This window comes from Amblyomma maculatum, chromosome 3, assembly GCF_055883805.1.
Source record: "Amblyomma maculatum isolate TAMU_Amacu chromosome 3, ASM5588380v1, whole genome shotgun sequence".
In the NCBI taxonomy this organism is placed as follows: Eukaryota; Metazoa; Arthropoda; class Arachnida; order Ixodida; family Ixodidae; genus Amblyomma; species Amblyomma maculatum.
The window spans coordinates 49,935,705-49,960,365 of record NC_139346.1 but is presented as its reverse complement, the minus strand read 5'-3'; the positions used below and the strand labels follow the sequence as shown (position 1 = coordinate 49,960,365).

General features: G+C 47.3%; 1 protein-coding gene across 1 annotated transcript in view; it reads right to left on the bottom strand.

Annotated features, from left to right (window-relative positions):
• Positions 1-24,661, bottom strand: part of LOC146194724 (uncharacterized) — a 233,092-nt gene that overhangs the window by 129,684 nt on the left and 78,747 nt on the right. The window contains exon 2 of the mRNA XM_084596625.1: positions 9,045-9,161. Coding sequence (XP_084452751.1) covers positions 9,045-9,156 — 112 coding nt within the window. The 5' untranslated portion in view covers positions 9,157-9,161. The remainder of the gene's footprint in view (positions 1-9,044; positions 9,162-24,661) is intronic.

The following is a 24,661-nucleotide window of genomic DNA, read 5'->3' as shown; positions in this document are numbered from 1 at the left end:
CTGGGCATGGGATGCGAGGTCTTTTTGTGCACCAAGCTTGCGTCCGATGGGCTTGTCATACAGGTCTCGAAGCTTCTCCTTGCACATCTCCCACGGTGTGATATCGTCTTCATGCATCTCGAACCAGACGTGCGCCATACCTGCCGGATAGAAGATTACGGTGACCAGCATGAGGGTCGCGTCCCAACGGTTGTGCTTGCTGACCCGCTCGTACATGGCGAGCCAGTCTTCTACGTCGACGTGGTCGGTGCCGAAAAAGGTACCTGGATCACGAGGCTGCGTCATGACGACGGTGGGAGCTGATGGTGCCGCTGAAGAAGGTGTCGCGTCGGATTGCATAGTGATAGTACCAATCTGGCGGCCACTACGGAGATCCGTGCTTGGCGACTTACGTACTTCCAGCAATCCTCCACCAAATATAAAGGAAAAGTACACAGTGGTAAACGCTAGTTCGCTGTTAGACACACTCCACACACCGCACACCACAGAACGAAGTCAGCTAGGCCTGAGCATCGTCTTCCCTACTTCAGATCAGCACGTCGTAGTCGTCTCGATTCTGTGCTCTGTAACAATATATATATATATATATATAGAGAGAGAGAGAGAGAGAGAGAGAGCTAGAAAGAGAGAAAAGTTGACAGAGAGAGCGAGGAAGAGAGATTGAAAGGAGATGAGTGCACTATGAACCAGGACATATACTGAAAAAGCTGGTTGACGCATGCTGGAAACCACAAGGATGCTTATGGAAGGGACATCCGCTAGGAGTTAGGAGATCAAAAATGCAGAGAGATCGACAGAGTTCTATACGAAGTGACGAAGTTCTGGAAACGAAAACTCAAGAAACAAGAGCAGCTAGAACTTCATTGGCATCACACAGAGGGAGCAACCACCGAAGGGATCCGCCGAGGCCACCCTGAGGAAAAGCACGCGCGAGTTCTGCGTCAGAGATGGCTCATTCCCAAGGCTGCGAGAGGAGGCGGCTGCCGAGAGATGGGAGCGGCGCGGACACTCGAGCTCCCGTACCAGGGGGTGTTCAGGCTCCCGGAACGGGGGACGCTCCGGCTCCTGGACCAGGGGGCGTTCAGTCTCCAGAACCAAGGAGAGATCCTCATCCCGGCACCCGGAAAATTCATGAACGAAGAAGCGCAACCCGAGCAGCGACCGTAAAGAAGTGAGCTTCAACGAGGGGGTTCCCAGGCAAAAGACGAGAAGGATATGAAGATAGATAGATTAGAGAAAGAAGTGAGGGAGCTTAAAGAATTGAATACGCACAAAAAACAGAAACCAAAAATGCAAACGCGGGCGGAGACCCACTCTCCCCACAGTGCACCACGAAATATCGCCAAAACAAGCCCTCCGGCTCCGAGTATGGCAAACCCCAAACCGTCAGCGACCTTGGAGAACGCGAAAATGATAGTGAAACCTGTTCATCCAGCCCCGACAAAACGTAAGGGGGAGGGAGACGATGAGCCGGTGGCGGCACTTAAAAAAGAGGTAGACGCCAATCACGCCGAAGTCAAAACGTTCATGGTACAAATTATGGGAGCAAATAATCTGATAAGAAAAGAGATGACTAGAAAATTTGACCAATTGCATCAGAGGTTGGAACAGAAGCACCAAAAGCTGGAGCAGGTACAGCAGAGGCAGGAGCAAATGGCAGCTGAACTCCAACTGCAAAGAAGAGAAATTATTAACCAGCGATACACCGAGGAAACAATTATACAGTTTCAAAATGGCCAAAAACGCAACTAACGCTTCCATCATCTGGCAGTGAAATTGTCGTGGGTTCCAACGAAAGCGAGTGCTGCTGCAACAATACCTAGCGCTAAGAAATGAAAAACCGCTAGCCATAGCCTTAGAAGAGCCGGGTAAAGCAGCCACGCTCTCAAGAGCTATCAGGCCTTTCATAGTGATGGGGTGAGAAATCACTAATCGCCACGCTCGTTAAAAGGAACATCGCAGCGATCGAACACGACGCCAAATCGAAAGACTTAGAAGCAGTGCTGCTAGAAGTTTTAACGGGACGAAAGGGGGAACCAAGTTTATTCCTTTTAAGCCTGTACACTACCCCGAAGCAGAATAAGGTAACGTTCAGGGCCCTCTTTTGCAAGGCGATCAAAGCGGCAGGAACCAACCCCTTGATAATAGTGGGAGACTTTAACGCTAGACACCAAAAATGGGGCTACGCCATACACGATCCTAAAGGCAGGCCTGAGGACTGTCTGAGGACGCGCACGAACTAGGGTTCACCCTGAACACGGACCCCGGGTGTCCGACTAGAGTGGGAAATAGCGTGCGTGCAGATGCCTCCCCAGACCTAACCTTTAAAAAAAAAGGGGCAAACCTAAATAGGTATAACGCAGAGCAAAATGTTGCCAGTGGCCACGTTATCATAGCCTCGGACCTCAAAAAAGAGGTCAGGACGCGTCGGGTGTGTCAACCGAAAGTAAGAATGGGAGAAGTTCAGAAAGGTACGAGAAAGGGACTCCATAGAAAGAATCACGAACATAGAGGAATGGACAAAAACCCTCAAGTGACATGTTGAAGAGGCAACGGAAAAGCTCGAAGGGGAGGACGCTCCAGAAACAGCCGATAGGAAACTACTGCACACGTGGGAGGCTAAACATAGCATGGCACGCAGGCTAAAATAGCAAAGGTGGAATTACAATCTCAGAAGCAGGCTTCTTAGGCACAATAGGGAGATCGAGGATTACGCGATCAACCTTTGTGAACAAAATTGGCGTATCCGATGCGACGATATGGAAAAGGGCATGAGCCTCCCTAAGACGTGGGGTATATTGAGGCACCTGTTAGACCCAACTAATTCAAAAACCCAATTTGGAATTACATTATCGAAAACCAGACATGCTTTTGAGAGTACGGACGAAGAGTTCGTGGACAAAGTAGCTAACACGTACATGGGGGACACCAATAGGATCGCCCTCCCTGATTACAGTGGAGCCGCTAACGAGGAACTTGAGGCGCCTATCACAGAAACAGAGGTCTCAGAGCGGAAAATTTAGGACTTAAAGTCAAATCAGCCCCAGGACCCGACGGTGTCACCAAAAAAATCCTGAGGAACCTAGATAATGACTCCATAATTGCCCTAACAGAGTACATGCAGGAAATCTGGGCCAAAGGAGAGCTACCCTCGCACTAGAAAGCGGCATACGCAGTCCGAATACCAAACCCTGGCAAACCCCCAAAATTGGAAAACCTAAGACCCATTTTCTTAACCTCGTGCGTCGAGAAATTAATGGAGCACGTGATACAAACGAGACTGACGCGTTTCATGGAGCAAACCAACCTGTGGCCGCACGGGATGGTTAGCCTCCGACCAGGCTTGAGCACGCAAAACGTGATGCCCCGACTAAAAAACGACATAATTGACTCACGATCTAGGGACGCCAAAGTAATCTTGGTACTGGACTTAACGAAAGCCTTCGACAACGTCAGGCATGAGGCGATTGTCAGCGGTCTCCAGGTGTTCGGAGTGGGATCCAGAACATATAACTACATAAGAGACTTCTAACAGATAGAACAGCCTGTATTAAATTCCGAGACATTGAGTCTCCCACAATGTAGCTAGGAAGCAGGGGCACACCGCAGGGATCGGTTCGCTCCCCCATTCCTCTTCAACGTGGTGATTAGGAGTCTCACAAAAGCGCCGAGTAACATTGAGGGGCTCAAATTTAGGATGTATGCAGACGACATCAATCTCTGGATAAACCAGGGGAGTGATGCGAGCATAGAGAGATGACTGCAGGCAGCGGCAGACACATTAGTGGACTACGCGGCTAGTAGGGCGCTTTCGTGCTCACCGCAGAAATCAGAACTACTAGTCTACAAACCAAAATCGTTGAGGTGCAAGCAAGTCGTAGAATTCGATATCAAAGTAGAAGGAATGCCCGTACCAAAGGTTGATCAACTAAGAATCCTAGGGCTATACATTCAAGAGAATGGATACAACGACGGAATACTAAAGAAACTGGAAGGCTACGCCATACAAGTCCTAGGCATATTCAGGAGAATAACATTGAAGGGCTGAGGCTTAAAAGAAAAGAGCTTGATCAGACTTATGCAGTGCTATGTCATAAGCCACATAGGCTACTCTACACCGTATTTAAACCTTAGAGCAGAGGAAAAAAGAAAATTACAAGCACTCATTAGACGATGCATAAAGAGGACCCTCGGCCTACCAATGAGTACATCCACAGAGATGCTGCTGGCTATGGGAGTACACAATACGTGGGAAGAAATAGCAGAAGCAGTCAGAGTGTCGAAACTCGAAAGGCTAAGCCAGACAACAACAGGAAGAGCCATTTTAAATATGGTAGGCGTGCAGACAGACAGAGGGATGCAACAAAAGTCGAGCATTCATTAGATATATCGCGATAAGCTAGCTATCTCCATTCTTACTCGACACATGCAACCCATATAGAACGAGGAAAGGAGGCAAAAGAGAGCAGAAGCACTCAAAAAGCGCTTCGAGCCACTGGACAGCAAGACAGTTGCATGAGTAGGAATTCGGGTGCGGCGGTAGCATCGGTAGTCGACGGCGAGGCGCCCTAGTATCGGCATCCACTATCAGAAGCCGCAAATCCGAAACAGCTGAAGAAGTTGCGATAGCGCTCGATTGCCTAGGCGGCGTCTACAGGCAGGGAATTACATCCACCCGGTCTGGGCCTATCACGTCCAGAACGATGAGCGACAGGACGATAAATGCAAGCAATATGGGAAGAGAGGGACCCTCAACCACGCAATTTAGGAATGCGCTAGCTCCCCAGGGGCTCAGACAATAATGCTTATTAGAGAAGCCTGGGAAAGCCTTCTGCGGAACGAGGACCCAACTTTTCAGAAGCATGCCATCCGCCTGGCAGAAGAGGCCGCAAGGAATCACGACCTCTTTACCTGCCTCTAATCGCAGAGCTCCCAGCCCCCGTCCCCTAGGCCTGCGTGCCGGGGGCCGGGAGTAGGGGGCCTCCATTCTGGGGGAAGTAAAAGTTGTTTATACATTAACATTTTTACTGGTTACCAATCTTCCTCACTTTGCATGCATTTTAGAAGCATCTTATATGAAGCATGTAGTTATAGTGGTAAGGAGAATATAATTGACCTTTATAAATGCCGAGCACGCACACGGAGAGGAAAAAATGCGGAATTGTGAAGTAATTAAACAAAAGCGAAAGCAAACGGTAACACACACGCACTGAAAGAAATACCCAAAACGCTTGCCAGCCCTCTTTGTGATGAATAACAGCTTCAGTGTCCGTTATATGGATGTCATCAAGAACGAACTACCAACCCTCACACGCACAATTGCACACCCTCCCCTTCAAAGAAGTGTTCAACACCACACGCAATTGTCGCAGTAGCACGCCGAATCCAGATGCGATCTGACGGTGGACGCGCCGTGAAAGTTCCCCGCAGGACTGCACGTCCAAAAGCATAAAGAATCAAAATGTTCCTTCTTTGTTAACCCCAGTGCACCCATCAGGCGTGCCTCTGGGTGTGGGTGCGTGAAAGTGTCCCATCAACGTCCCACCATTGCATGTGACCGAAGCACGTTCTGTTGAAAGTACACTGCCTAACATATTTGAAAGACTGACGAGAAAGATGCAGTCATTAAATGCAGAATGAATAAATTAGAGTGCTAACAAGGGCTTGTCTGAAGGAAACGAGTCTAATTGTTAAATTTTATAGTGAAAGAACTGAATGTAAAAACGAAAAGTATTTGCGTTCATGGTAACCGAGCGCGAAGAAAAAATGACACAATAGCTCGTGTCGGGTTTTTTTCTCTGCTATGTTCGTCTTTTGACGCTCGTTTACCATGAATATTTACCAACTAGCCCAACTTCTCACGGTATGATAATTTTGGTGTTTTTTGGCGGCAAGTAAAAGAGCAGAGGAGTACCGAGGAATCGTAATTTAATAACGCATTAGAGTTTATATAAGCAAGTTAGTTGTATCGGACTCTTACTAAGTGCAGAGCTAACTGTCTTGAATTTATAGATAACCTGTACAATACTCGTATTTCTGTCTCGTCGTGGATGCTAGAATTTTATTTTTATGGTATGGAATTCATGACCAGGAATTCTAACATGCTTTGAGAGGGGGAGATTTGACAGAAATTCGGCATATCTATGGGAACCAGAAAATGTCCTAATTGCTCAATATTTTAAGGCTGTTTTAGAAAAGCAATTTCTCGCAAATTGAGGTCACAAATCATTTACTATAAGTGTTTCATGAATGAAATTTTCTTAACAAGGCTACGATGAAAAGGTACTCTTGTCTTTCATTCAAGCAGTCACCAGTGGTCCCCCGTCCATGTCAGTTTTACACGACGCTCGACATTACTAATAAAATTCCCGATCGTCACTTTCATTCTTTCTCAAAATCAAATTACAATTAAGCATTACCAAAAGCCCGCGCATTCTTGGCAGTATCTGCCTTTTTTAAAGCAGCCACCCAAGGCACTGCAAAACTGCTATTCCGTACAACCAAGCACGCCGCTTTACATGGCACCTTGCGTAAATGCGAATGGCTTCAGAGCTTCAGGTTAAATGTGGAGCACAGAAACAGACTCATACAAAGTTACATTAAAGACAATACATGAATTTATGCGTATGGCGTCTGTTGATCCCTTGCCGCCAAGCTACGCGCAGTTAAAAATCTAGCTGTCCGGAAGCATCTATTCGGTGTATCTCTTGAACCAGAATTGGTTTGTCTTTTTTTGTTACGACACAGTGAGGTCCGTCTTAAATCAGCTGCGTGTCTAAGCGGGATGACTAAAGTGCTTTATCTGACAAGAGCAGTCCGTTATGTCCTGCGATGGGGAAAAATTGTCTTTCCAGTTTGAGTTCACTACCAGACAATTCGTCCGGTTTGTCCGTCAAGCAGTAATTGCTTTTGTTGTGAGCAAGATACCGGAAAAGGCCATCCGCTTAGAGCTCCAAACCGCACTGTCTCTTCCGGTAGAACCACTATAGTGTAACATGTTTTATACCGGGCGGAGGACACCGGAATGAGACTACAACCGGATAATATGTTGCGTTAAAGGTAGATTAGTGAGGTTCGGAATTTTTAGTAGGGACTCAGTAGGCAACACCTTAGTGCTGTTACGTATGTGGGCAGCTCTTGCGGGGCTGCCCACATTTTTCCCGCATTGCCAAAAGAGCAGATCTCGCCAACTGCCCCAGATGGTCCTACTTTGAACAGATTCGAGCAGCCGCTCTGGACGAGCAATTTTTTTTTCTTTCGGTTAGCCCCTCAGATAATCACATAGGACCAATGCGGGTTCTATAGCGCAAGGCGCACTTGGGCTTGCCCACATTATTCTCATAGGGGTCCGATGCAAGAAATTGATGGGAAGCCTTAGTCCAAGTTTTCCCAATCAATATTTATGAACATAATTAAGTAATTATTTTATACATGTCCTCCCTTTCTAAACAGCCGCAATATTAAGTTTTACAATAATTCATAACATTAATCTAGCCTAAATGACTTCTTGTTCAGGCTATGGAGATGTGTGTTCTAAACAGTAATATTGTGCTGAGTGTTGCAGGCTGTCCACAGCAACCACATAAGGAGCAAGAGTTAGCAATCAGTATGTTTTAGTATTTTTAGCGCAATTTGCATGAGCGCGAGAAATAAAGCCATTTAATATTTCTAACTAACTAAACATGGCAACAAATGTTATACAAATCATCTAGAATAGTAATTTAGGGCAACATCTAATACAAATAAAGGTTGGAAAGAATGATTACACAATTGCACGCACGCCTTGGAGCCCCATTACGGTCGATGTGGGACCTACAGTGGTTTTGACTGGGCAGCCGCAATTGGGCTGGGTGTTGTTTTTGAACCTAAAGCCCACTTGCTGTTGCATGTGCCTTCAAATCCACAAGGGACCGATGTTGGTATTACGCTGGTCCTCCCGCTTTCCAGCGCCATTACGGCCCATGTGGGATATAAAGCAGGTTTTTGTGGGCAGCCCCAATTAGGGTGGGTGTTGTTTTTTAACCTAGAGCCCACCTGCTGTTGCACGTGCCTTCAAATCTCCACCAGGGACCGATTTTGGCACCATACAGGCACGCCCGCCTTCCAGCCCCATTACAGCCTATTTGGGACCTAAAGCGGTCTAGCTAAGGCTGCCTCATTTGGGCTTCACGAGGGCTTGCCCAAATTGAGCTCTTATTCATATTTCACCTGCCCTCAAGTAACCTACAAGGGGCCGATTGGGACAACATGTGGGTATGTCCGTTTTTTTGCCCCACAATGGCCGATGTTGGTCCCACAAAGATTTAATGGAGGCGGCCTCATTTCGGATCTATTAGGGCTTTCTCATACAGAGCCCACATTTAGGTTGTATTGCACTCAAATATTCGACAAGGGACCCTTGCAGTCTGGAAGCAAGAATCTGCTCTTTATTGGCCCGAGCCACACCTCTATGGGACCCACGCAGGAGAAACAGGGGCAAGCCCAAATGGGGCGTGCCAACCTTTGCGCTATCGGGGACCGATGCAGGTTTTATGATGGTTGCCCCAGCCCCACTTGCCTACATCAGACCTACTGGGGCCCCACATTCTGCGCTACCTGGGCAGTGTATGACTAGATTAAGGAGTACTTTGAGATGTGTCTGAACGCATGCTTTGAAAGCCAGAGTTATTTACTATTTTCCGTCTTCTGTTTACCACTCGACGTGTCTGCAAATGAATGCTAACTTTTTGTCTTTTTAAAACCTTGCATCTTTGTTTTCCATGAATCCACTCCTTTAAAAGTCCGAACAGGGGAATAACAACAGTGTATTCCAAGAAAAATAATAAATAAAAGAATGAGTTCTTGCCATAATATAGGGCTGTTACAATGCCACGTAATATGATAGTGTTCAATGAAACACTGTTGCCCGAGTGCTTTTTTTTTTTCGCTGACCATTTACTTAAGCTACCACGCCTTGCAGCGCCAGTTGTGCGGCAATAATGTACTTTGTAATAATCAATGTGTACAGCGAATATGTCGGATGTTAGATATGTGGCTAAACTTACTTTTTTTAAATTTCACCATATCAGGTGGGAAGGGCGATCCAGATGCGAACGAAAAATGCAGAACGCTGTACAGAATAAGTAGATGTTGGCATATTGACTCCATTTGCAGCATAGAACCTGTGAAAAAACAACATGACAGTTTATACGTAGCTTACACGTATACCTTACCGTTGGCGAGTAGGAGTCATTCAGGGAGCGAGAAGGAAGGAAGGAAGGAAAGGTGAAAGGAAGGAAGGAAGGCATGCAGGCAAGTAGGGAAGCAGGCAAGTAGGGAAGCAGGCAGGCAGGCAGGCAGGCAGGCAGGCAGGTGGGTGGGTGGGTGGGTGCGTGGGTAGGTAGGTAGGTAGGTAGGTAGGTAGGTAGGTAGGTAGGTAGGTAGGTAGGTAGGTAGGTAGGTAGGTAGGTAGGTAGGTAGGTAGGTAGGTAGGTAGGTAGGTAGGTAGGTAGGTAGGTAGGTAGGTAGGTAGGTAGGTAGGTAGGTAGGTAGGTAGGTAGGTAGGTAGGTAGGTAGGTAGGTAGGTAGGTAGGTAGGTAGGTAGGTAGGTAGGTAGGTAGGTAGGTAGGTAGGTAGGTAGGTAGGTAGGTAGGTAGGTAGGTAGGTAGGTAGGTAGGTAGGTAGGTAGGTAGGTAGGTAGGTAGGTAGGTAGGTAGGTAGGTAGGTAGGTAGGTAGGTAGGTAGGTAGGTAGGTAGGTAGGTAGGTAGGTAGGTAGGTAGGTAGGTAGGTAGGTAGGTAGGTAGGTAGGTAGGTAGGTAGGTAGGTAGGTAGGTAGGTAGGTAGGTAGGTAGGTAGGTAGGTAGGTAGGTAGGTAGGTAGGTAGGTAGGTAGGTAGGTAGGTAGGTAGGTAGGTAGGTAGGTAGGTAGGTAGGTAGGTAGGTAGGTAGGTAGGTAGGTAGGTAGGTAGGTAGGTAGGTAGGTAGGTAGGTAGGTAGGTAGGTAGGTAGGTAGGTAGGTAGGTAGGTAGGTAGGTAGGTAGGTAGGTAGGTAGGTAGGTAGGTAGGTAGGTAGGTAGGTAGGTAGGTAGGTAGGTAGGTAGGTAGGTAGGTAGGTAGGTAGGTAGGTAGGTAGGTAGGTAGGTAGGTAGGTAGGTAGGTAGGTAGGTAGGTAGGTAGGTAGGTAGGTAGGTAGGTAGGTAGGTAGGTAGGTAGGTAGGTAGGTAGGTAGGTAGGTAGGTAGGTAGGTAGGTAGGTAGGTAGGTAGGTAGGTAGGTAGGTAGGTAGGTAGGTAGGTAGGTAGGTAGGTAGGTAGGTAGGTAGGTAGGTAGGTAGGTAGGTAGGTAGGCAGGCAGGCAGGCAGGCAGGCAGGCAGGCAGGCAGGCAGGCAGGCAGGCAGGCAGGCAGGCAGGCAGGCAGGCAGGCAGGCAGGCAGGCAGGCAGGCAGGCAGGCAGGCAGGCAGGCAGGCAGGCAGGCAGGCAGGCAGGCAGGCAGGCAGGCAGGCAGGTAGGTAGGTAGGTAGGTAGGTAGGTAGGTAGGTAGGTAGGTAGGTAGGTAGGTAGGTAGGTAGGTAGGTAGGTAGGTTGGTGGGTGGGTAGGTAGGTAGGTAGGTAGGTAGGTAGGTAGGTAGGTAGGTAGGTAGGTAGGTAGGTAGGTAGGTAGGTAGGTAGGTAGGTAGGTAGGTAGGTAGGCAGGCAGGCAGGCAGGCAGGCAGGTAGGTAGGTAGGTAGGTAGGTAGGTAGGTAGGTAGGTAGGTAGGTAGGTAGGTAGGTAGGTAGGTAGGTAGGTAGGTAGGTAGGTAGGTAGGTAGGTAGGTAGGTAGGTAGGTTGGTGGGTGGGTAGGTAGGTAGGTAGGTAGGTAGGTAGGTAGGTAGGTAGGTAGGTAGGTAGGTAGGTAGGTAGGTAGGTAGGTAGGCAGGCAGGCAGGCAGGCAGGCAGGCAGGTAGGTAGGTAGGTAGGTAGGTAGGTAGGTAGGTAGGTAGGTAGGTAGGTAGGTAGGTAGGTAGGTAGGTAGGTAGGTAGGTAGGTAGGTAGGTAGGCAGGTAGGCAAGCAGGCAGGCAGCCAGGCAGATAGGTAGGTAGGTAGTTAGGTAGGCAGGCAAGCATGCAGGTAGGTACGAAGGTAGGTAGGTAAGAGAGCAAGCATGCAGGTAGGTACGAAGGTAGGTAGGTAAGAGAGCAAGCATGCAGGTAGGTACGAAGGTAGGTAGGTAAGAGAGCAAGCATGCAGGTAGGTACGAAGGTAGGTAGGTAAGAGAGCAAGCATGCAGGTAGGTACGAAGGTAACTGGGTAATGAGGCAGGCAGGGCAGGGCAGGCAAGGCAGGCACGGACGCACGCACGCACGCACGCACGCACGCACGCACGCACGCAGGCAGGCAGGCAGGCAGGCAGGCAGGCAGGCAGGCAGGCAGGCAGGCAGGCAGGCAGGCAGGCAGGCAGGCAGGCAGGCAGGCAGGCAGCCAGGCAGGGCAGGGCAGGGCAGGCAGGCAGGCAGGCAGGGAAGGTAGGTGGTTTTCATAGTTCCTGGTATGTACTCGGAGCCATTCATTGAGGCATCTAACCGTTTGACCAGCCATGAAAACGTGCGCAATAGAAAAAACTCTGAAAGGAGCATTGCTTTGCACTGCAGAAATTGCGCAAGGGGCATGCCCTGGCGTCACAAAACAAAGATTATTGTTAGAAGCAACAATAAGGTCACAAGAGAGATTCTGGAGGCAAGAGCCATCTAACAGAAAAAGGACGTGTGTTTCAGCATACTTTCGGTAATGCTAAGAGAAAAACAACTCGGAATCATGTAATCAGAGTAGATTTACCCAAAATGTTTAGTGCGCTTTTAATGCTTGCAAATTTTCAGTTTTTATTTGGTGTTTTTTAAGCGTAATGACAGTTTTCTTACTCATCCTCATTCATGTTTTTTAAATATGGTAGCCCTTATACAGCTCAACCCAACTTTTAATTCGTTGTTTTCTTCTGTTGTTTTTTAAGGCTAATGGCACATTATTTAATCATGCTCATTCATGTTTTACTTACGGAAGCCCTTATACAGCTCATACCGGTTTTTTCATCTGTTGTTATCATTATTTGCTTAGTCACGAGAGATGAGGGTGCTCATGCTGTTTGCTTCTACTGTGTGTTGGGTTTTTTTGATTACTTGTTTCTTGGTACTTGCCCTTTTAGCCTTGTTAATGATATGTTAGAAAAGAGAACCTGTACATGCGCATATGACGTTTTGAGTTCGGCTGAGTGAAGTGAAATGAAAAATTGTGTATATATCCCCCCTTGTTTTCCAATAATCCTCACTTGAAAGTAAGCGCTGTGTTCGTCTCCCCTCTGTCTATGTCTATTTGTGCTACTACTATCTCAATGGATTACCAACTAGCCCAACAAAGGACTATTCTAAACACATTATATGCAGACCAATATTCCCAAGGTATTTACGTTGTAGTCCACAGATATGTTCATGACGAATCAAACTCGCACGTCTTCCCGTGTTGCATTGAAAACGCACACAATGTATATTTCAAGTCACAGCCCAGTCAGCACAAGACGATGGTCCAATTTTGAGAATACAGGCGCAAATGGTGGTTCTAAAATGGTCCAGAATAGCCGATGGTTTCCCAACGTATGTTTGTCATCATACAACGCATTCAACAATAGGCCACCTTTCATGTGATCCCAAATGTTGGTACTACCGTTCTCAAATAATGACAACATTGGACCAGTTTATACTTGTTCCGCGGATATCCGACAAGCCTCTTTAAAAATGCTGACAACATTGGACCAGCTTGTTCTGTATACACCCGATATTGTATAGCTGATTCTGAAAACTAGCAACACTGGGCCAATTGCCCGGTATTTTCCCGATATTGGAATGGTATTTAGAGCTTGGCAACAAATTCGCAACTCTCCTGCGTCCCTTTGACATCACAAGAACCGTTTTAGAAATTGGTGACATCTGACAAGATTGTATTGTATTATCGCGATAGTCCGTGCCGTTTTTAACAACGGGCTACATTGGACCAGTTTATTTTTTCCTCTCGATATTGGCGGTGTGGTTTCTAAAAAATCTGCTACATTGGGAAAGTTTCCCTCGCTTTCTTCTAATAGTGATCACGCAGTTTTAAAACATCACCACCTGTGGAACAAGTTGTCTTCTGATCTCCCAATATTTTAAGTGCCATGTTAAAAACCTGGGTATGATTGTTTGCAAAATAAACATTATGCAGTCATTATTTAAATTAAAACAGGGTTCCCCATCTTTGTATTTTATCCTGTATCTAGAAGCCAATTCACGGCATTTTTGACAATGTACATTAGAAGCGAATGGCACTCAAATGCATTCACAGCAACGGTGCAGCCGCCGAGCTACGGTACTGTTGTCCGCTCATCTGTTGTACAGTCGACAATCACATATTTCCTAATACATTACACTGGGTTCCTGAGTAAAGCGCGCGAGCCTTCCATATTCCCAATCACACAGAAATATTTTAGAACATGATAATAAAGCGTATTCTGCATACTGGTGGAAAGCGAAACTGATATTAAAGCTTCGTGAAGAAAAAGATGCATGTCAGGAACATTTCTGTCAGTGGCACTGCTATCGCTGCACGTTTCGACCTGAATGTCTGTGGGCTTTGTTCGCTCCTGATCATCCCAGCCACATTACCTTTAAATAAACTCCCATCTTACATTTAGTGGAGGTTTTGGGTAAGGACGTTAGAACTGGAGCTCCGCAGCCGCGCTCTCCTCACACACCCACGATGCCTGAATGCGTTAGATACCAAGCCGGGCAGGCGGGCCTGGTTGTCATCTGTCGCGGCTTCTTTTACCAGCGGGACACAGCTATCTTCAGTGACACCGGTAATCATGGGGACCTAGACGATTGGTTGAACCCCTACGAAGCGCAAGCCATTATAACAAATGGGACAACGACACAAAGCTGAACAATGTCATTTTTATCTTACCGGCGTGGCTACCTCTTACTGTTACAACGAGGGGGGCATCCACAGTCTAGCCACCTTCAAAACAACTTTCTAAGAAATCTTTGTCTGGAAGTCAGAAAACTTCGCACAGAACAGCGCGGGCGTGAACATTAGCAGCAGATGGGAGAAAGCTTTACGGGCTACATAAAATATGTATTCGAATTATGCAAGCCGGTGAACCCCAACATGTTGGATGCTCACAGGACCAGGCGCACCTGGAAAAGCATAGACGATGACTTTTATCGAATGTTGCTAGCCCGTGACTTGCGCACCGTTGCCGAAGTCTTGAGCGTGACGCCTGTCTGGAGCGATGTACTTGTATGATTCCTCGGCGGGCACAACTTCTCGCTCTGTTGCGTCGATAGACTCGGCTTGCTGGCTCGCCTCTTGGCAAATGGGAGCTCTGTAGTGCATTGCCATCTGCTGGGCTTGCGAGTAAGCTGCCGTCACCTGGCACTGCCAGCAGCTATCACTGCGCTCTCTTCGAAACGACCATTCAGGACTTTCCTCACTCTTGTCTACAGCTACCAGCAGTTGCGGAGTTGTCTTGCTGCAGCAGATCATAACATTTGTTCGTGAAGAGGTAATGCCTTAGGTTCCACTTCTCCCAAGCCCCCAAGAACACCCACCCTATTTGGCCTCTGTTCTGCGTCTACCTATTCAAGAGCAGGTTGCTGAGGAAGTCTCTTTTTCACTTGCGCCATCATCTGTCGTCGCTCCGCTCCGACCCGTGACTTAGCCGACGTCACCCCATGATCTGTTGCCGTTCCACCGACTTACGCCGAAATCGCTGCAAGACCTCGACCGCCTACCTATCCTGCGATGTCAGTACCTGTACAAGCGCCGACGTAGTCATACCATCGACCGACTCTATGAGCAACTCATGTCTCATAAATGATAACCGTCCTATTTGCTACCTCTGTGGATTGCCTGGCTATAATACCCGCTATTGCCGACGATGTGCTCAGTGCCATCACCACTTAGCCAAGCTTACAGATACTAGCCTCCATCGCGTGAGTACTCCACATGTGATGAGAATGATCGCCGCGACGCCGCTCCATCTCTGCAATGCGACATCGCCAGAATACTCAAGAGGAAAAATATGTGCCGCAGTTTCTCACCCAAGAACTGCGACCCATCGAACTTTTGAAGACCTCATTGTTCACCTGCCGAACTTGTAGAATTTTCAGTCGAGAACATTTCTGTCATGGTTCTTAATGACTACGGTGCCGAGATTTCAGTAATGGACACTAATCATTGTCGCTCGTAAAAGAAAACGAAGGCGCCAGTTACAGGACTCTCTGCGCACGGCAACCGCTGACCACTTCATGCCGTTAGTTGCATGCACCACTGAAGTGAAGATCCACGGCTTATTGTACACAATCGAATTTCTCATTCTACGTTCTTGCTTACATGCGGTCATCTTAGGCTGGGATTTCCTGTCGAGTCACGCTGCTACCATCCATTGTGCTCGCGCTGAAGTCGGGTTCTCGACTATTCCGACCCATTGCCAGACGCTGCTCTGTCGAATTCCTGTGCCAAAGCCCTCGCCGCCGAAGACATCGACCTTCCTCCCTGCTCTTCTGCGCTTGTTCGTGTCGCTTGTTACGCTGTCAGCGATAACAATGTTCCCTTCACACCAGCTCTTACTCTCTTCCGCTGTAAGCGCCTTCCACGCAGTGCTCACTATTTCTGCGCTCAGCCCCCCTTCATCTGCGCCCACTCTTTCCCCTACAGACCTGTTCCTACGTTCCACCGACGCCGATTTTTCGCCGTCGCAGCGCACGCAGCTTCCGAACCTACTTCAACAGTTTCGCTCCTCCGACTCTGATCGAAGTTCTTTGGGTCAAACGTCTACTGTCACTCATCACATCGACACGCGCACCAACGCACCACTGCGACACCACCCCTATCGTGCGTCTGCAACCGAAAGCCAGGCTATTGAAGAGCAAGTCAATATAATGCTCCAGAACGGCGGTATTCAGCCCTCAAGCAGCACTTGGGCATCACCTAGTATGCTCGCAAAAAGAAAGACCGATCTATCCGCTTCTGCGTCGATTACCGCCGCCTTAATAAGAATGCGCGTTAGGACATGTACCATCTCTCGCACAGTGACGACTCTCTCGACTGTTTGCAAGGCGGCGAGCTCGTTGTGTTCTATATTTACGTTCAGGGAGCTGACAGGTCCCCCTGGAAGTGGCTGATAACCCCGAAACAGCTTTTGTATTTCCCGATGGCTTGTATCAATTTACATTTACGAAGTTTGGCCTTTGCAATGCACCTGCAACATTTTAGCGGATGATGTACACCCTTTTGAATGGACTAAAGTGGAAGACATGTGTATGGTACCTGGAAGTCATCGTCGTTTTATCTCCCTACTCTGCCACCCACCTCTACCGCCTGAAGCATGTTGTGACCGGCCTCTCTGGTGCCGCACTGTCGTTGAATTTGAAAAAGTGTCCCTTTGACCCCGCCAGCTCACCATTCTCAGCCACGCTACCTCCAAAGAAGGTGTGTCGCCAGACCCTGTCAAACTTCGTACTGTAATAGCCTTTCCCAAACTTACTTCCACAAAAGCTCTACGTAGCTTAATCGGACTGGGCTCTTGCTTTTGTCAGTTTATTAGAACTGTAGTGTGGTAATTTTCGTCTTCATAGCCACTGCCATGCATCGCGTGCTGGCGCGCTCGAGGGCGAAGAAGTTGGTCGCTGCCTTGCTGATTCGCCACGCCTGACGCTCCGCTGCGAGTTCCTTCTGAGCGGCTATATCCATCTGAATAAACACACCTCTACAGAACTTTTGATTCCATCGCTGCTCTTGACTGAGCTTTTATCCAGCCGTTAGATTTTGCTGTGGCTGCCAATGTGCTATAGTTCCTTCAATAATTTGCGTCGCATTCTTACGGCACCGCCTGTCCTGCGTCACTTTGACCCCAAAGCGCATACCGAGGTTCGCACGGACGCCAGGGGTGTTGGTCTCGACAGCCGTGCTCAGCTATGTTGAATACGTGGTCGCGTATGCTAACCGTACGCTCACGAAGGTTAAATACAATTACTCTGTTACTGTAAAAGAGTGGTTAGTCATTATTTCGGCTCTTACTAAATTCCATCCTTACATCTATGACCACTCTTTTCAGGTAGTGACGAACCACAATGTGCTTTGCTGGCTGAAAGTCCAGTCCGGCCTACTAGCAAGAGGCCGTTGTCAGGCATATTCTGCTGTCAGGAATATGATGTTCGCATAGTTTAACGATCCGGCAGCAAGCAACGCGATACTGATGCTCTTTCCCGCCGCCCGCTTACAGCTGAGGTGGCGAGCCATTCCCCTTTCGACGATTCACAGCCATCGTTTCAAATTAACGACATGCCATCAACGCAGCGGTAATATCCCTGGATCGCTTCTCGATTTCCTCTTGAATCCTACGGTTGCTTCTCCATCGTGTGCCCCCCGCCGCCATGCTTCCCACTCCGACATTTGTGACAACGTCCTCAGCCATGCAGCTACAGCCCAGATGGCCGCAAGTGGTCGCTCATTATTGCCCAGCAGCTACGCTCGCAAATTTTTGACTATTTCCAGGATAACTGACAATCCGATCTAGCGGGCGTCTTCAAGGCATACACTCGCCTCTTGCAGCGTTACTACTGGCGGGGCATATAGACCATAGTACTCAAGTACGTTCGTTCATGCCTCAACTGTCAACGTAGCAAGCCATCTCCTCAACATTCTGTTGGCTACGGTTACCCTGCCCACCATGCCCTTTCGACCGCATCGGCATCAATTTATACTGAACGCTTTCTTACACTGCAGCCGGTAATCGCTGGGCTACTGCAGCGGTTGAGAATTTGACGACGTATGCAGAGACCACCGCCCTTCCATCAGTCGCAGCCTCAGAAGTAGCTTCCCTCATTTTGTAGCAGTTTGTTCTTCGTCACGGCGCATCCAAGGAGCTACACAGTGATAGGACGCGTTTTCTTAAGTGATGTTGGGAAAGCCTTTCTCACCAAGTGCATTATTATTCATAAAACCACCTGCATCTATTATATGGCCTCACTGAGCGCTTCAAACGTAAACGTGGCGACATGCTGTTTGTGTGTCGTTCCAACAACTCAAATTGGGACCGCATCCTTCCATGCGTCGCTTAAGCTTACAATACCACAGCAAAGTCTACTACTGGCTTCTCCCCCTTTTTCTGCTTTACAGCCGTCACCCTTCGGCTACAATCAGCACCATACTCTCGTATAAATCTGACATATTCGAGTATACTCCTGCTTCTCAAGCCGCGCAGCATGCGGAAGACTGTCAAAAAATCGCCCTCGCGCTCGTGGCTAACACTCAGTACAGACATAAATCCCACCATGACAACCAGACTTCGACACCGGGCGTCTCGTGTTGCGCCCCTGAGTGGTTGTATATATTCTCCAATACCCCTAGACCGTCCTCGAAATTTTTCCGAAATATTACGGGGCCTATACTATGTTTTGGAGCCAACTCTCCGGTTGATTATGTGATGAAATATCTTACGCCGTCTCATGATCTACGCCGGTGCGGACACAAAATTGTTCACGTTAAGCGCCTCAGGCCCTATTACGACCCCGCCATCTTGATTACGCCGTAAGTTGCAAGAATGGCTCCTCTTCATCGTGCAGGGAGGTAATTGTGAAGAGAAAGAAGTACGCGAACATTTCTCTCAGTGAAACTGGTATCGCTTCGCTTGTTCGATCTGACTGCCTGGGGGCCGTGTCCGCCGCTTTTCTTCTCAATCCCAGTACCTTAAAATAAACCCCATCTTACACCCTTTAGTTCTGTAAGGCTATTACCCCCAATAAAATAAATATTGGACTCGAACTTCGCGCTCCTAATGGTCCATGTATGTTAACTGCGTATCACTGGTAATAAGTTGATGTTCCGAATAATGTGTACTGCGCATGCACTACATTACATCAGCAGACAGTCGGCTACAGCGACTGATTTTAGCGTTTCACTTTGCTCAAGCTACAGACGGAGTTTTCCTCACTGCAGCCAATCATGCAATACGCATATAGACACGGAGAATTGTGCATCGAAAACAGTGACGTGAAAACGTTCAAGACTACGCAGTGTGTCGCAAAATGTCACTACGCATATTCCAGTGTTCATTGATGAGATAATTCCTCCCTTCCCTGCCGACGCGGTGATGCAAGTATTTTTCCTTTTTTGTGAGGTTTTCGCTTCTAACATGATGTTTATCGAACATGGGTTGTGAAGTACTTATCAGTTATATTGTTGGTCATTTTGTTCGTTTTAGGTTACTCTCGTGCGACCTTGCAGCACGTTTGAATTGATGGCCTTGCACATCACTTCGCCTTATTTTAGCTAGCCTAGTCACCAATGAACGATCTACATATTCATAGATTCTGTGAAATGGCAAACGTCTTGCATAAAGGATTTAATCGCACCCTCGGTGACATGCTCGCGAAGTACGTCGGATCCAGCCTCACAAACTGGGACATTGTCCTTCCTTACATCACTTACGCTTACAACACTGCTACGCAATCCAGCACGGGTTTCTCTCCGTTGATTTTGCTTTACGGTCGACATCCATCTGCTCCCCTTTATACTGTCCTCCCCTACAACCCTGACTCAACAGAATATACCACAGTGACCGAAGCTGCACAGCACGCAGACGAATGCCGCAAGATTGCACGGACATTCACAACCGACTCTCAGTGGGGCCAAAAATATCGCCATGACACCATTCAGAAGAATGCACCGCACATCGAGCCCGGCTCACTCGTCTGGCTATGGGTCCCATCCGGCAGACCTGGCTCTCAACAAAACGGATCTCAAAGTATCATGGGCCCACTACACTACAGTAACTACACCAGCGCACTACACCAGTAAACTATGTTGTTGAGCCGCTTACACCATCTCCCGATTTGCGACGCCGTAGCCATGAAACTGTTCATGTGCAGCGCCTTAAGCCGTTCTACGATCCCATGGTATATTCGTCCCCTTAAGTCGCCAGGATGGCCCTTTTTTTCCTGGGGGCATTATGAAGAAGATGCACCTCTTCGCAGAACGCTGACGAAGAGGAAAAAGTGTGGAATATTTACTCTTATTTATTGTTTTTTCATATTTACATTACCTTCTCTATTCCCTAGCATTCATTTCTATTTATTTTTGCGATGTAGTTAAACATCTCAACATCTAATATCTCCGCACCCCAATTCTTGGCCGATCCCCCTGTGTCGGTATGTGCCATCAAACTAGAGCAGAACAACAACAACAAACGCGCAGACTGTGTTGATCTTGATCGCCCAGCTTCCCGCCGACCTCGACACCGTCCTCGACGTACTTCCTCTACACTCTATGGGAATTTTGTTACTTTCTTTATGCAAGAACTATGATTGCTGCGCAGCCACTACATGTATCTTCCAGCACTTTCACGCACGGCTCGTCTACTCCCTGATTTCGCAATGCCTGCATCACCGCCGAGGTTTCAACTGAGTCAAATACTTTTTTGTAATCAATGAGTGCTATGTATAATGGCTGGTTATATTCTGAGGATATTTCTATTACCTGATTTATGGTATGGATATGATCGATAGTAGAGTACCGTGTCCGAAAACCTGCTTGACCCTTTGCTTGATTGCAGTCTAAGGTTGTCCTGATTCTATTAGCGAATATCTTAGTAAATACCTTATACGTAACAGACAGTAAGCTGATTGGTCTGTATGCTTTAAGGTCCTTAGTGCCCACTTTCTTATGAATGAGGAAAATGTTTGAATGCTTGCATGGTTCCGGTACCATCGATGACAGCAGGCACTGCGTATACAGGGTGGCCAGTTTTTCTAGCACGATATCCCCCCCGTCCTTCAACAAATCTGTAGTTATCTGATCCTCTCCAGCTGATTTCCCCCTTTTCATAGTTTCTAATGCTTTCTTGACCTCATCCTTCGTCACTGGTGAAACGTCTGACTGTTTTTCATTGATTCTTATAGCGCTGATGAAACACCACAGGAAGAACGACACAAAAGGACAGAAGCGCAACTTCCAACTTTAATGAGCAGAAAAGAAACCCAGGCACTCTTTTATAATCTCTGGTCTGCACCAATGTGCGATAACGCCCACACTAAATCAGAAAAAAAACCAGTAACACTCGGCAGGATTGAACCAGTTCAATCATGACAAAACACATGGGTGAAAGGCAGGTCGCATGGATAAAGACAAGAAACGAGAATATGATAAAGGCGAGGAACCACAAGAGATTAAAACCCGAAGATGACATGAGAGAGAGAAGTCAAAGATAAAAGCATAAAACACAAACGGTGGATGGCAGCGTGTAAAAGGCGCCTAAAATCATTAAAAATGAAGAAAGACGGTGAAAAAAACTACACATATCCTTCCAAAAAGGAGAGTTCGTCTTTAGAAAGGACTATAGAGGGCATGCTAACGCAGTTGTCTTTTCTTTGATGAATGTAAAAAGCCTCAATAACTTCTCTTTCTGCCTTGTCCTGTGCCTTGGCTAGGAACTTGGTTTCCTGAAACTTGGGACGGCAATTTTCACAGCAGCTACAATGTATAGCAAGGTTACCTCCTGTCTTGTTCTTTATAGTCACATTGTGCCTTCGAGCCCGCTCATTGAAACATTTTCCCGTCTGTCCCACATAAACCTTGCCGCAGGTCAACGGAATCTCGTACACCACCTTGCCGGTGCACTGGGTGAACATGTTTTGATGCTTTACAGTACAGGCCTCGTTGAAACGCTTTCCTGACACCGTCGGGCAAATGCTTGACAGCTTGCAGGGAGCTGAAAAGATTACCTGCACACCATGCCTGGCTGCCACTTTTTTCAAATTGTGAGAGAGACCATGCAGATAGGGAATAACCTGCAGAGGTTTCTTCTCGGCCTCTCGTTTGTTGCCTGGCTTCTTGTTCCTTTGAAGAAGGCTTTCGGACACGCTGGTGACCATATGCACAGGGTAGCCTGCAGAAAGAATTCTTCCAGTCTGATACTGGAAGCTTTCATTCATCTTGTACGGGCAAGATTTATCTAGGGCAAATCTTAGGCAAAGTGAAACTATGCCACGCTTTACTATCTTTGAGTGGGAGCTATCATAAGCTAAAAGAGTCTTCTTTGAGCGAGGCTGATACATCCAACACACGTGTGTGTTGGAGAAGGAAAGTTTCAGGTCCAGAAATTGAAGGCAACCATTATCTACTAATTCATGCGTAAATTTCAATCCAGTCGAGATAGAATTAAAAGAACTCAGGGTCTGGGCGATAAAAGTATAGCGTCACTATGGGCAGGTACATTAAGAAGCACAAGATAGTCATCTACATATCTAAATATTCGAGAGACTGCCGAGTTGCGCAAACAGGCTTCTAGTCGCCGATCAAAAGAAGCCAGAAAAATTTCGCACAAGACCGGAGCGACTGACGATCCAATGCAGATGCCTTGCCTCTGCACGAAACATTTGTCTTGGAAATAAACAGCTGTGGAATTCAGATAGAACAGTAACAGGTCTAAGAAATTCTCTATTGTGATCCCCACTTCATTTTGAAACCCAACTACCCCATAGTCTTCCAAAGGCTCTCGAACAGATTGCAAACAGGCGATCCTGGGGTACAGAGTAAAAAAGGTCCTCTGTGTCAATAGAAAACCCTGTGCTGGCTGCGAAGTCGCCTTTTTCCAAGACGTGCACCACCTCTCTTGTGCTACGGACACGGTAGGGATCCTGGCCTGCTATTCTGTCCAAATGGCGTCGCAGAAAATGACTGACTGCTCTCTGCCAGGTATCCTTTTCGGACACGATGGCTCGTAGGGGGCATGCAGGCTTGTGCGTCTTGCCTGAAAAGAAAATATCCAGGCTTCCTGTCTTGGCCTCCTTGACAGCACTGGCCAATGAATTGAGGTTCATCCAGGCAAGTAGCTTTTGTGCAGCACGTTTCTGCTTAGCAGGTTGAAAGTTGACAGGTCTGAAATTTTTCTTGATCGCTTCCGTAGCCTTTTACTTAAATACACCATTTGTCATGACAACAAAGCAGCCTTCTTTGTCAGCCTCCAGAACAGTAAGGTCGGACGCTTTCATGAAATCGGCAATCCTTTTCAGCGGTGGTTTCTTGGAAGCCGGCGAACTTAATGATTTTTGGAGGCATGCAAATCCCTCTCCTATGACACGATCCTTGTCCTTGTCGTTGGGACGGTGGCCTACGTTTCGTACCATTGCCACTAGGCTTGATCTATTCATCTGAGGTTCAAAACTGTGTGTGGTACCCTTTTCCAAGACGGTCTTGATTTCGCTTCGCAGATGCACTTCACCGAGGGTAGTGACAGGGTTCATACACTTACTTGGCCGTTCTTTTGGCGGTAGCGACAGCCTCGCAGTCTGCCACGAAAATTCGGTAGCTTGAGCTGCCTGCCTCTTGTAGCCTTTGAAGAGGGAGTCGGCCAGGACGTTGTCGGCCCCTTCATATAACAAGATGCGAAGCCAATCGTAGTAGTATCGTTCCTCGCCTTTATCATATTCTCGTTTCTTGTCTTTATCCATGCGACCTGCCTTTCACCCATGTGTTTTGTCATGATTGAACTGGTTCAATCCTGCCTAGTGTTACTGTTTTTTTTTTCTGATTTAGTGTGGGAGTTATCGCACATTCATGCAGACAAGAGATTATAAAAGAGTGCCTGGGTTCCTTTTCTGCTCATTAAAGTTGGAAGTTGCGCTTCTGTCCTTTTGTGTCGCTCTTCCTGTGGTGTTTCGTCAGCGCTATAAGAATCAAGATCATGTACCAACTAACCCGTCAAAAAGTCCCACTGTTTTTCCCTACCGCCAATCTCTTTACGGTCCTGGCTATTTTGGCTACTGTAGACATCTGTATAGAACTCCTCGGCTACTTTAACTATCTTGTCCATATTCGTGATGACGTTGCCTGCCTTGTCCGTTACCGCCTACATCTGGTTTTTGCCAATGTCCAATTTCTGCTTTACCGCCTTAAGGCTTCCCCCGTTTTTTACATCATGCTCAATTTTCTCCATGTTATACTTCCTTATATCGGTCACCTTGCGCTTATTGATTAGCTTTGATATCTCAGCCAATTCTATATGCTGTGTTGGAATAGAAGCTTTCATGCTCTGCCGTTTTCTAATCAAATATTTTGTCTCCTTAGACAGCTTAGCGGTATCCTCTCTAACTATCTACCGCCTACTTCTACCGCGCACTCAGTAATGATATCTCTGAAATGATTGTTCATTGCGTCTAGGGAAATTTCGCCATCCTCGGTTAGAACTGAGTATTTATTTTGTAGCGAGATCCTGAACTCTTCTGCTTTCCTCCTCACCGCTAATTCGTTGATGGGTTTCTTTCTTACTAACCTGTTGCGTTCCTTCTTCAGATTTAGGCTAATTCAGAACCTCACCAACCTGTGGTCAATGCATCGCACTTTCCCGATTACCTCTACATCTTGCATAATGGCGGGGGTTTAACACAGTATGAAGTCAATTTCATTTTTAGTCTCCCCGTTAGGATTTTGCCATGTTCTTTTCCGATTCTTCCGTATTCTGAAGAAGGTATTCATGATTCTTAAGTTATCGCTCTCTGCAAACTCAACTAGTAACTCCCCCCTGCTATTCCTAGAACCAATGTCATAATCACCTACTGCCTGGTCTCCTGCCTGGTTTTTCCCTACCTTGGTATTGAAGTCGCCCATTAGTACAGTATACT